This window comes from Schistocerca cancellata, chromosome 4 (assembly GCF_023864275.1).
Source record: "Schistocerca cancellata isolate TAMUIC-IGC-003103 chromosome 4, iqSchCanc2.1, whole genome shotgun sequence".
Classification (NCBI taxonomy): Eukaryota; Metazoa; Arthropoda; class Insecta; order Orthoptera; family Acrididae; genus Schistocerca; species Schistocerca cancellata.
In genome coordinates, this window is record NC_064629.1 from 482,662,272 (window position 1) to 482,676,193 (window position 13,922).

Here is a 13,922-nt window from a genome sequence, read left to right on the forward strand (position 1 = left end):
TGTCTGTGTTAAACAGTTTCTTTTACTCACATTTTTTCTCTTTTGCCTCAGGAAAAACTGTTTTTTAACATAGTAAACATTAACACTGTGCACAGAAAATACTATATTGTAATAATCTCAAGGATGAAGTCTTTGGAAGTAAGGCTATGATGAGATTTCAAATAGCTTCCTCTTACAGTACAATAGTAAAAGTTATATAATATGTAACAACAAATATATAAGTATATACTAACAGCTAGAGCTTGGGGAAAGAATAGTACAAAAAAAAGTAAATGTATTCCAGTGGGAAGCTGAGCAAACAGAAGTAAAACTGATAGTGTTTCAGTGAATAGTGTTACAGAGAGAAAATTAAACAATAGTACATCAGTTTCATAACAACAAATGTTCCATAAAACCAAATGATCAACTTGAATAACAATCTAATATTATCCCATGCACAGTTGCTTTCAACATTTTGTGGTTATAATTCAATTTTAAATTATGGCTTTATCACATATGGTTTCACTCCTCATTCACTCAATTTACCTTTATCAGTCTACTTACAGTCTGCCTAGAAGTATCAGTTCTTAGATTTTTTTCCCACATTAATAACGTCAAGATAAATTTTTTTTCAACATTATTTATTCTCAAATGTCTATGATGACACCCGTCCTTATTGAAATGTGTAACGGTTTTACACAATATTGAACACATGACAGTAACACAGTATCACCAGCTATACTGTTCAAGTTGTTTTTGTATAAAAGTAAATGGATCGTGACCTGAAATGTTTTGATAACAACATTTTCTGAACTCTGTTTATTTGAATATCCTCTGAATCACAGCTCAAGTACTGGACAACATGAGTGAATGTAACATTCATTTTCTTCTTAGCAGAACTTTATTGCATCTGTTTTGAATCCATTGTGATGTTTTTGGAAACACTGCAGACACATAATTAAGATTTCTTATAGAAAATTGTGAATTCCACAGTAACATTTTGGTTCTTTATAACTTCAAATTCATTGAAGAATGGGCAGACTGGCTGTAAAGCATGCAGACACTAGTGCAAGGAGATGGATTCTCCTTCCAGTAACAATTACATTGCAGTGCATAATACCATTTGATTTTCTCACTGCCTTACAGATGGCGTTTGCTGTGTTTGCTGTTGGTCCTTGGGGCCAAATAAACCTCTAAAAGTTGCTAAGTCCTTTGAAATATAGCAACTACAACATGAAGGAATCCTGAAATTGTCAGGTACTGGTTCACCATTTGGCTGCAAAGCTAGCAGTTTCCTATATATGTATTTCTGTTTGCAATGTGTTTTGAAACCTGTTGGAACCACCAGCTTTGGATCACAAGGTGACTGCTCCTTCCTCCTGAAACAAATTTGGATTTCTCTTAGCAACCATAAAATAATAATTAATGCTGCTGCATGTACAAAGAGCAACATATTGTGAGCTAGTGTGAAGGACACAAACAAAAGGTGTAGTTTAGTATATAGATCATTTTTAATGAGGAAAGATAAAGAAGAGAACTGTTGATGTATACAGTGAAAGTTCAGGAAAAGATAATTCATTGCTGAACTACCAAGAATGAAGAATATTTTTACTCTTTGTGACTACAATATAGGTTTACTGTGAAAGTCATGTGAAATACCTAATTAATTGAATTTAATGGTATAGAACTCAATACTATTTTAAAGTCACATACTCAAAAATCTAATAGCCACAATAAGAAAGCAAACAGCTTAAATTTCTGAAATACTGTTTACCTCCATGCATACATTACGGCCCAACCACCATGGGCATTCTGTCACTCTGCAGACAGACTGATCACAGATATGGTTAGGTGTTAGACTACTTTGAAAAGAAAAAGGGAATATTGGTGTTTGATGTTTTCAGTGATATAACTAGTAAAAGAGGGCAAGGTAACACGAGACAGATGAGGAGGACAAACAGGCCCACATCAAAAAGATAGAAGAACTCAATCTCCTGTTAAGCAAACATAACCTTATTAACACTCAGTTTGATATTTCTTGTTGGTTGCCTGCCTTCAAGTTCCCAATACAAAAGGGTCAGAATCTAATCTAATGTAACCACGAAAGGATACTCTGATCAGCTTGAACATGACCTTAGCTAAGCGCTGAGTATGGGGCTCAAGTGACCAAATTCATTTATTGAAGATCATATTTCATGTAATCAGGTCTAAACATTGTGCCCAAAGACTTTACACTACATAAAACTTCGAAAATTACATTATTCACAGTAAAATGCAATTATCAACACAATAAAAATCATGATCCCAGGGGAACTATTAAATTCTATTTAAAAAATAAAGACATTTGATATACTTTTTTGATGCAGTAAATCCTGTGGCCTCTGGATGCTGAGCATCAAATACAAGTGTACCTTGCTATGTTGGCCTGGACTTTGGTTTGGAGACTCCGATGGTGTGTGCTGGTTTTTAAGATGATTGAGCTTGTATTCACTGGTACTGTTTTGGGCTCATATAACTTGCAGTTGAAGAATTCATTTTCTACTACATTTCTGGCCATCAACTTAGCACTAAGCTTCGTTTCGACAACCTATGCAGTTTGCTGCTCTGACCTGTTTAATTTGTCTCAGGTTAAGACATGTAAATGTCAGTAAGGAATTCAAAACCATGCATGTTACTGAAGCTTCATGGAGACAAAGTTAATCAGATTGTGGCAGCAGCAGCAGCAGCAACTGATGGTGGTGGTCATGATGTAACAGTTATAATTGTAATTACACTAGGAACAGCTGCAGCAAATACGAAGACACTAAGATATTAATGTGACTGAAATGCATAGCAGAGCAGGACATTGTGCAGTGAACAGCACCAATACTACAGGTGTCTATGCCACTGTTGTCAGCACTAAGTTTATACTACATGATGATTCAAAGGGACTGTGAATAAATTTCTCCAACAATTTCTACTGTTTTGCAAAACTAATAACATTTTTGATACTCATGTTCTTCCTCTTCTATTATTGTCTTCTAGAAGCCACATTTATGAGCTGGTTTAAAACATACAACCACTCCCTCATAGAACCTAACAATTTGTCATTTAAGGTCTGTGTTGTTTGTTGTTAATTCCTTTCAAGATGCAAATGCATGTATTAGGTGCTAGGCTTAATTTCAATTGGTATAATAAAAAAAGGGAACCAGTTAAATAAATCTAGGTTGGCAGACCTTTAGGGTCTTGCTTGACAGTGTATTTTTCTGCATACAGAATGTAATACATCTTATGCCAAATCTTCAGTTATGGATGTGGTATTGAGCCTAGTTTCCCACAAAGAAGTTCAGGCTAGTGTTCTTAGAAAGTCTGCTCATAATTTAAGCAAGGTTCAGTCATTTGAAATTGCATCAGCAGCACAACATGCCTTCAGTGTTGACTCATGAACTGCACATGTGTCTGACATTGACATAAACATGACAAAATTGCAGGCTGCTGTCTGTCAATCTCTTCCACATCTTTCACAGTGGTGCTGTCAGTCAGTACCAAAACTCTAATTAAACTGACAGTCTCACTGGCCATCAAAAACATGGATGTTAATTTCCAAGTGGATACTGGAGACTGTGTACACCTAATTAACACTAAAACCTACTGGCATATCACTCTCCATCTTTGGAGAAAGCAAATATTCACTGGTAATGCAGAGTAATCAATCTATTGCTTTTGAAGGCCAACTAATAGCCAAAGTCAAGTGTAAAAATGTGTATAAGCAAACAACATTCTTTTGTAGTTTCTTCACCACTAGCAACTAACATTTTTTTCTTTTAGGCACACTTACTCACTGTAGTTTTCAAAAACAAGATTCAGTTGACATCATATCTGTCAGCTGTTGTGCTGTTTTTTGACATTCCATTCAGTTGTTTTATTGATGGTATTCAACTATCACAATAAATTTTGAAATTATTCAATTTTATCTTCACATGTGGTATGAACAGAACATATAACAGTAGTGAATATAATCTCATTACAATGCACCAACACAGTAAGTGCCATCACAAAAGTATGTAGCCAAAAGAAAACTACAAAATTATTATTTATTTTCTTTTTATGAAAATACCTGAATGAAAAGGTCATGTGATGGGAAACATCACAGACTAACTAAGCTTATGTAGGATTGTAACTGGATGATATTACACTCTCATCATTATGTGAACTACCAAGAAATCAATCAACCTAAAATTTTGCTGGCTTGTCAGCTATAACAGTCACACACATTCGTTTCCCATCATAAAGTTGCATCTACTTGATTTCTATATAGTAACTGTCATATCTACTACTCGTGACAGTAAAACAAGATAGTGCTGCTATAACATAGTGATATAAAATGTACCATCAAACATCAAAAGCAATCTGAATTGTCTACCATTCATCTATAAAGCACCACACCATGAATTTAAAGAAGAAAATAAGCCCTAAGATTACAAATATTGCTAGACACTGATACCAAAAGCTAAGACATAACCACACGTATGGGCTGTTCATTGTGAACAACAGATGAAAAGCATCAATGGAACAAGCCAGTCATAAGTGGAATTATCTGTGATAGCATGGGACATACCCAACCAATAAAGGTCGTATCATAATTAATAGTGAAAACTGACACAGATGGAAATACACTATACCAGAAGCAAAAACATGAATCCACAAATGAGCCATTTGTGAGACTTAAGAATGTTTGATTACGAGATACTATTGACTTCAGTATGAAATATTGTCTCTGTAAGTAGAAATTCAATAGAAATGTACCTTTTTCATTATATATACTTTCATCTGCATAAGTTTTCACTACTAATTATGGTACAATCTATACGGGCTGGTAACTGAATGCATTATCATGGCCTGATAATGTTTACATGCAGCTTGTTGGATCCTGGATGATATTTCTTTCCATATATACTACTCCATATCAGCATACATATTGACTATGCAGGCTCATTCAAAATGCCCATGTGGTGTATTGTAGTGATGCTCTCTCTACCTTCTCACAGGTTGCCTGGATGTTGGCAGCTACCATCTGAGTACAAGCAACAATCTTCACAATAACAGGAGTGCCACATACTATCATATCTTGCAATGGCCAACAGCTCACATCAACTGAGATTAATTCCTTTTACCAGAGGAATAGCATAACACGTCTCACCACTGTTCCTTTTCATCTGTGTGTAAGTCAGGAGGAGTGTGGTCAGTCAGAGGGCTTAAGGATCATGTGAACAAGATTATGAAAACAGCAACTTTTGTGGAAGTCCTAATATCTTTTCTTGCTATGCATCGATCCACCTTTATGCATGGCCATAAACTAGATGCTGCAGTGGCATGGGCATTCTAATTTTTTCCATCTCATGTGCCCAACCCAATGAGGTAAGTCATTCCAGTTAAGTCCATACTAATGTATGGTTTCTTCTGTCTGGAACTGCACATTCTGCCACACATTAGGTTGATGTCAGGTGGTTGGCACTGGCTGTAGTTGCTGGATGAAAGACCTACTAATGACATCAAAATTTGATCTGTACATGACAACTAAATGACCTAATACCCTCTGTATAACCTCATTAGGTCTCAGATTGCTTCTTGACACCACCACCACCACCACCACCACCACCACCACCACCAGTTATGCCTCAGCTCAGGGCCACATCACTGCCTTCCAGACTTCCACACTGTATTTACAGAAGCTTGTCACCTCCAAGCACTATGAAACAGCTTTCCTTTAACATTCTAGGTATTCTGAGATGATGATGATGATGTAGGAAAGGGCTATTACAATGCAGTACCCCAAAAACTAACAAGGTTTCTTTCTATTTTGTTGTATCCCGATCCATGACTGAACACTTCCACTTTTCAGTAAGTAGTCTTCTTTATCTAGATATTTTGGAACTTTGTTCAATAATTTAATCCCCATGTGATAGAGCCTGTTGACTTTATCCTTCTTTGCCTCCCAGGTGACAAATACCTGCTGTTCTACTGTTATGAACATGTACATTTTTGCTTATATTCTTGTAGTGCTTTTAATATTAATGTTTTACAAGGTCTACAACTTTGCATCTGCCATTTTTTCTCGAAGTTCAAGACTTTATTGTGAAAAACTTACAAAAAATTTATGATTTAAATTATTGGCCATCATTGGTCACTGCTTTCTCCTAGCTTTAGGGCAGCAAAAGAATCCTGCAGTGCATAAACTGGGCATCTTTTGAGGGGAACCATGAATAGATCCAATTTTGCACTTGTTCATATGACCGTAAGTGCTAGTTAGCTAGGTCAAGTGTCATAGATCGAGAAAGGTGGCAACCAGAGGGAGGAATATCTGGAGAGTACAGTGGGTGGGGTAGAACTTCCCATTTCAATGTTTCCAAGTATATTTTTATGGGATTTTCGATATGGGGATCTTGCACTGTCGTTCTGCAAAATCATTTTCTCATGTCTATCACACTGTAGTGAGGCCTTTTGTCTTTCAGTGTTCAGCTCAAACACATCAACTGCTTTCGATAATGATCTCCTGTGATTGTTCCCGTCAGTTGCAGTATCATTGAAAGCTCTCTCTCTTTCACAACAATGCTTGTCTTAAACGTCAAAATTACCATTCTTCAAGCATGGAAACCATTTTCTGTGACATTCTGTCACTAACAGGCGTCTCATCATAGGTCTTACCCAGCTTTTTATGAGCCTCAGCCACAGATTTCCTCATATCAAAGCAGAAAATTAAAACCTCCTGCAGATGACGAGAATTGGGCTCATAAGTTGACGTATTCAGTCGAGAATAATATCATGATGCAATCAAAAATCAACTGATATTTTGATGGCATTATGTTCTCAAATGCCTAAGCTTACTGTATGACACTTAAGATGAATGACTTGCTCCACTCCTTTCCACTACTGCCATCTATTGCAAAACGGCGGAAGTAAAGTTGTAGACCTTACAGAAATACACAGTGTCAGTAATGTAGATAATTTCTCATTCTTAAGCATACCTTTAAATTATTACTCAAATCAAATATTATGTAAAATCTTAACTATTTTTGAAAGATGAATACTGTATTTATAATACACTATTTATATGCTTACAGCACAATCCCATACTTCAAATCCACAGGAGGTGTAGAGATAAACTGGTCAAAAATAGACCAATGCCTTTGTTCTTAAATTCAGAACTTATGATATTGTCCTCATGCATAAACTGATTTTCCTATTTCCTGGAGAAGAAGAGGTATATGGTGTTCCCACAACAGATGCTCATTCAACATTACACCAAGGATGACAGTTGGGTCATCCAGTTTTATTTCTGTCATCATCAGACACAACATTCCATTACACTCCATCAGTTTTGGGTTTATCTGAAAGTGCATTGGACTTGGTTCACTGAGATTTAAGTGTAATAGAGTACCAGAGGTTGAAAATAAAGACACAGTTGTGAAGTTCTTTTATTATCACACAACATGTTTTGAGATCTTATACATCAATCTTCAGGTGCCGTACTGAAAATAGCAAGAGATTGGAAATACTTATTACATGTAGCAATACACAGTTCTGTACTGCCCTGTTTAGCATATTCCTTACCATACATAATTCACTTTTAAAATATTTCATGTACTTTACATATTTTTTTCTTTCTTTTTTTTTTCACTTAGTGGCCCCACATTCTTCTCCCCATCAACAGATGGCAGCACTTTTGCCACTCTGGTTTACCAATTTGCTTCCTCCTTCGCACCCACTACTCCATACTCTGTGCTCGTAGGTAGCACACCACACCTCGTACACATCCACCGCAGTACTCAGTGGTCACAGCACCAAGTGTAAGTGTCCTGGTATTCTTTGGATATTCCTCTGTAGAGGCAGTTGTCCATAGCACTGTCTGGTGTCACTTTTGCATTAACCTAGGTTTCACAGCACCTAGCCTGACTGGTGATTTTGAAATGTTTTTTTAATTTTTTTATGAATTTTTTTGGTTTTTGTGTGTATTGCTATGTGTAAGAAGTATTTCCCATCTCACGCTAGTTTTAGTATGACACCTGAAGATGGAAGTAGAAGAGCCTGAAACCAGTCATGTGATAATAAAAGAACTTTAAAACTGTAGTGGTATTTTCAACCACTGGTATAATGTTCAGTTGCAGTTGTTCCTCCCACAGGATTGTTTGTTTAAGAGAGTAATTCCTCAAGCCATTTAAGAACAGTGCAGTGACACATTCTTACTGAGCAGCTGGTAACTGTTGCTATTGTGCACTTCATGTATATCATGAATACAAAACCCACAGAACTGATTGTTGAGGCACATCATAATTTAGCATAGTTTGACTAGAACTGTATTTCTTAACAATACTACCCTCTTTGCATTCAATTTGTGTAACCTGACAACTGCCTTGCAGTTATTACTGCAAGAGACTTAACGATTCCTCTCACAATATAAGTTTCCAATTTTTTAAGGAGCCGCTCATGAGAAATCGTATCAAATATACATGAGAGATCTAGAAACAAACATATTGTTTCTTCTGATTTCATTAACATTATTGTAGAATGGCCAGGCAATGTGATGTAAACCATGTACAAGTCAAGGGATTAGAATTGTTTTTCATGTGGTATCAGAAGATTGCAAAAAATGGCTCTGAGCACTATGGGACTTAACATCTATGGTCATCAGTCCCCTAGAACTTAGAACTACTTAAACCTAACTAACCTAAGGACATCACACAACACCCAGTCATCACAAGGCAGAGAAAATCCCTGACCCCGCCGGGAATCGAACCCGGGAACCCAGGCACGGGAAGCGAGAATGCTACCGCACGACCACAAGCTGCGGACAGAAGATTGCAGTTTGTTATTTTCAGTAATTGTAATACTGCTAAATTCTTCAATTTTTATCTGTCTAATATTTTTGCAAAAGTATTGTGGCAGTCAGTTATCACACAATTTTGTGCTTTTTTTGGGGTGAACTCTGATTAAGTGAATATTTAGGTACTGTTTACTTCCTCGTGTTTACTTGCTCCCACAAACCATGGTACACATCACTCTGCTATTCTAACTGTCAGAAAATAAGCACCATTTCTTTTCAAATGTTCAGTTGTTTTTTTGCATTCAGTAGTTCAATTATGCATTAGTGTTTTCAGGTTATTGTAAAATTCATACCATCTTTGATAAAAACGGATGTTGCTATCAGTTACTAAGTCTCGGAGTAGACTCGGAGTAGTGTGGATTACACTTTCACAGAAGTGACACAATAATGGAGTTGGTTGGTTGGTTGGTTAGTTCATTAGTTTGTGTCATGCTGCATGGACCATTTGTACAATTAATCATAATGATATGGAATGAGTCCTTTAAAATCCACAGTACACATTCATTTGTAAATAAAGCTACATTCACACCAATTAAAAATTACATTTTTTTAAATACAAGTGTGAATTAATTATTTGCACTCATTATCTTTTACATATTACAGAAACAGAAATTCATCGACAGAATAGAACAAGTTGTCAAGGAGAAACTTTTTTAGTTTGTTTTCAGATTTAACCCTTTTGCCTGTCAGATGTTTTATATCACTCAGTAAGTTATCAAAAATTTTAGAGACAGAATTTGCTCCCCTTTTTGTGTTAAAGACAACCTTAATGTGGAATAATGAATGTCATTGCTTTTTTCTGGTATTGTAATTATGGGCATCATTGCTCCCTTTTCAGCTGTTTGGCTTATTTACAATATGCTTCTTAATGGAATAAATATATTGTGAAGCAGAAATGAATATGTTGTGTCTCTTATAAATTGAGAAAGAGACTGTTTGCAGAAAACCATTCAATAATACTTTTCTTAATATTTCTTCTGTTGCTGTATGTATGTTTGGATTGATAACAATATTAGTGTCATTTACAAAAAGAACAAATTCTGCTTATTGTGTGTTAGAGAGGATGACCCAAAAGACTGTTAACATTTGAAAATGCATTAATTCACAGAGTAATGTAGAGAAATAGGTAAAACTTAACACACATGCATGAAATGACATGGGATTTTATTGATACCAGAAAAAAGTATGCAAGGACTGGTCAAAAGATGGTGCTGGACAGCAACACTTCAGAGACCCCATGAGAATCATGTACAAAATGAGCTGTAGTGAAAGAGGGAGTCAGATGCCCAGGCAACGGCATCATGTTCACTTCACCATAAAAGGCACTGTTAGCAAAATTTTACTATCAAAATGGAGAATCTACTACTGCAGATTTACAGTCATATTGCTGTAGGGGGCATTTTTAAATGGGTTAAGGTCCTCTGATGACTAATGCTGTAAAGAAAATGATCACAAAGTTCAAAGCAATGAGTAGTATAGATGATTGGCCCCATTGTGGGCAACCACATGCAAGTGCTACTTCTGCTTGGCCAGTTGACGAAGAAATGGAGACTTTAGTGGGTTCATCAATGAATGGTGAAGTCAGCCCTTACAAAGTTGCACATTGCAGTGGTATTCCAAACACTATTGTTTGGAGAGCATTAAAGTGTACCCTCCAATGATATCCATGAAAAATCCGACATCATCATGAACAGTTAGCCACCAATCTTGTGACACTGAGATCATTTTCAGTGTGGGCAGTTCAGAAAATGGGGGAAGATGACGATTGGTTGTGTAATGTGTTGTGGGCCAATGAAGCCCATTTCACACTCCAAGGGTATGTCAGCACCCACGCCTGCAGACTTTGGGCTACCGAGTTACTGAAAATCCTAGATTTGTCATGAAAACCCTGTTGCATGACGAGAAAGTCATGGTGTCATCTGGATTTATCATATCATATATCTCTCTTTGATAAAATTTGAGGTGTAGCTTTTCAAACTGTCGACATGATGGGTGTGCGGTACATCAATATGTTACAGAATAACATTAACCCTAGCCTCACCAATGAACACCTGCTGGAAGATATGACTTTTACACAGAATGTCACTTAACCCCATATTGCTACACTTGAGAAAGATTGCTTGTGCATATCATGTGGTGAGGATCGAGTGCTGAGCTGCCGCTTCCATCATGCTTGGCCTTTCACAGTCACAGAATACCTCCCATATTGTTGTTGTAATCAACAAAAACCTGTGGCTTTTGAGGAATTCTCTTCGAATTTACATTTAAAAATGTATTGTTATGCAAGGTGCAAATCACAACAACATCTCTTTTTTCCTTCCATTTCATCATCATCTGCCTGCCTCCATTCGCTCTTATCCCTAGCTGCATTGTGCCAAGAATGTATGTGCTATTGCTGGTTATTTTGCACACTAAATTGGGACTGGTGTACCAGTTGTCAAGATAAATGCAATGACCTTTCCTGAGTAGATCATGTGCCAGCTCTGAAACAATTTGAGAAATTATCGTTTCTTCTGGATATTGGCTCACCATAATTAGTTTGCTTTCTGGTGTAAATGATAAAGTCCCACTCATATCCAGAGCTGTTTTCACAGAGTTAATAAAATTTGATGCTCAATCTGATGTGATTTGATGGAATAAATTGTCTTCATCCAAGCTGTCCTTTCCAGAGCAACAATGATTCATCATTGGTGATATTTCATTCTGGCATGTATACTGTTCTGAATTTACATCACAGGTGCTCCCTAAATGAGTGAATTTTGAATAGTTTCTGCTGATAGTGGCTATTGGATCATATGAGGTGATTTCAGCTAAGTGGATGAATTTCAATAAAAGATGAAACCATTTTTCACTATCCGTTTCCTGAAGAAGGGTGTGTCACTAGATTCTCTCTTTTTGAAAGTGCATCTTGTGTTCTGGTTTGTGAAGAATTCTTTGAAGTATGAGCATTCCAGTAAGTGTTTTTCACCTCATCCATTGTAGTATCCTGCCCACTGTGAACCCTGGAGCATGCTGCTAAATTGTGATGAGAAACTATGAATTGTTGTACATGTAATTTCATCTGTTCAGCTATTATTTTGTACAAAGCAACGTCCACAAAACTTACAAAATAACTGATCACAGCATATTGTTTTGGAGACCCAACTGTACCATAGCAAATATTGATCACCAACTGAACTAACGTCCACAAATGCTCTAGGTACCATCTGCTGCAATAGTGTCTCGTCACCAAATGTTTCTGAACTGACGTCACTTTCACTAACCTCAACATCCATATTTTGAAAAATGTCACTGAAATTATCATCACTTTCTAAAAGTAGTAGCTCTGTCTCTGAATCTAATAAATAATTTCCTTTCACCATTGCAAAAGATCACTCACTAACATGGTGGTAAACACACACAAAAATTGCGCACTTTTCCTGCTGCTTCACAGGACACATACTGTTGACACACACTTCAGTGGAAAATGTTATAACTAGCCCAAAATATGCCATGTTACCTGAAGAGAGTTGCCATCTAGTGGATGAAGCTCAATTAATACTACCCTTTCAACAGCAGACTGATAACTCATCATTCCCAACAGCTACTAGCCACAGAATGTAGTAATTGAATATATCCATCCAACTCGCAGTGAATTGATAGATTGTGAACACACATAACTGTCATGCCCATTGAGAGGATTAATCTTAACTTATGGGGATCCCAAATTCTTTAACAGTATTCAACAATGTGTTGCACTAAGGTTCTATATGCCATCTCCTTTATTGATGTGCTACACTTTCCCAGAATTCTCGCAATAAAATGAAGTCAACAATTTACCTTCTCTACTAATAACCTGATATGCTCATCCCATTTCATATCACTTTGCAATGTTATGCCTAGATATTTAACTGATGTGAATGTGTCACACAGCACACTACTAATGCTGTAACAGAAAGTTATAGGATTCTTTTTCCTACACATACACATTGACTTACATTTTTCTTGATTTAGAGCAAGCTATCATTCATCAAATCAATCAGAAATTTTGTGTAAGTCACCTTGTACTCTCCTACTTTCATTCAGTGATGACACCTTCCCATACACTGCAGTGCCATCAACTGACAGCTGTAAATTGCTGTTCACCCCATCTGACAGATCATTTGTGTATACAGATAATAGCGATGGTCCTATCACATTTATTTCACCACTGCAACCTGTTTCAGAAACCAAAGCAAAATGGTGCAACATATTTGTTAAGTGCAGTATCATACAGTAATTTATTTTCTGCATTTGAAGGATAACACCACCACAACAAATCACGCTGAGTTTATGATACCAATGCACCATCATATGATGCAGTGGTTAGATAGAACAGATGCATCCAGTGTGTTCTAACAAGTCTGAATGACAAATTTAGTGGAAGTTCATCAATATGTTAAAAACAAGAAATCTTAAGAGAAAGGGAGACCCTGGTGCTTTTAGACCAGTGTATCACAGCAAGATAGTGCAAAAAGTGCAGATCTGTTATGTACAGATTTTGATCTTGCATCATATTTTAAGCATGATAGAGGTGACCACCTACTCGGTTCCACAGCTGCTCACACCCATTCAAAAACCCCAGCAATCTGAGGCAGCAGTGGAAGTGTTGCAGCTCTAAGAAGCCAATCTAGATGATGTCACTAGCTGCTTATTCACGATGGACAAGTGCTAGGTGTAACACTGTGACTCAAACAAATGGGAAAAGCAAGCACCAATGCCAAAACAGGTGAATACCCAGCCATCATCAGGCAAAATGATGCTGAGTGGTTTTTGGGACTGTTATGAAGTGGTGTTAACAAATTATGCTTTTAAGGGGGAAAACCATCACAGGAGAATACTATCAAAATTCCAGAAGAGGTTATGACAGGCTCTCAAGATGAAGTGTTGTGGGAACTGTCCAAAGGAGTGCTTTTAATCCCTGACAATACACTAACTGATTCAGAACAGGACGAGGTCGCACACGGTACTTCTCTGGTCTACCAAATTTTGCCTCACCGCCTACCATGGCATCCGGTGATTTCTTTCCCTTTTCTCAAATGAAGAAACAATTCTGTTGCAGGTG

At 36.9% G+C, this 13,922-nt stretch overlaps 1 protein-coding gene across 2 annotated transcripts in view; it reads right to left on the minus strand.

Moving 5' to 3' along the window:
- Positions 1-629: 629 nt before the first annotated feature.
- The window catches only part of LOC126184606 (uncharacterized), a 452,291-nt gene continuing 438,998 nt past the window's right edge, over positions 630-13,922 (minus strand). Inside the window, exon 8 of one of the 2 annotated variants that reach the window (XM_049927060.1) lies at positions 630-1,355. In XM_049927060.1, the coding sequence (XP_049783017.1) occupies positions 1,112-1,355 (244 nt within the window). In that variant the 3' untranslated portion in view covers positions 630-1,111. Of the gene's footprint in view, positions 1,359-13,922 lie in introns of both variants that reach the window. The other variant, XM_049927059.1, reaches the window with a different exon arrangement.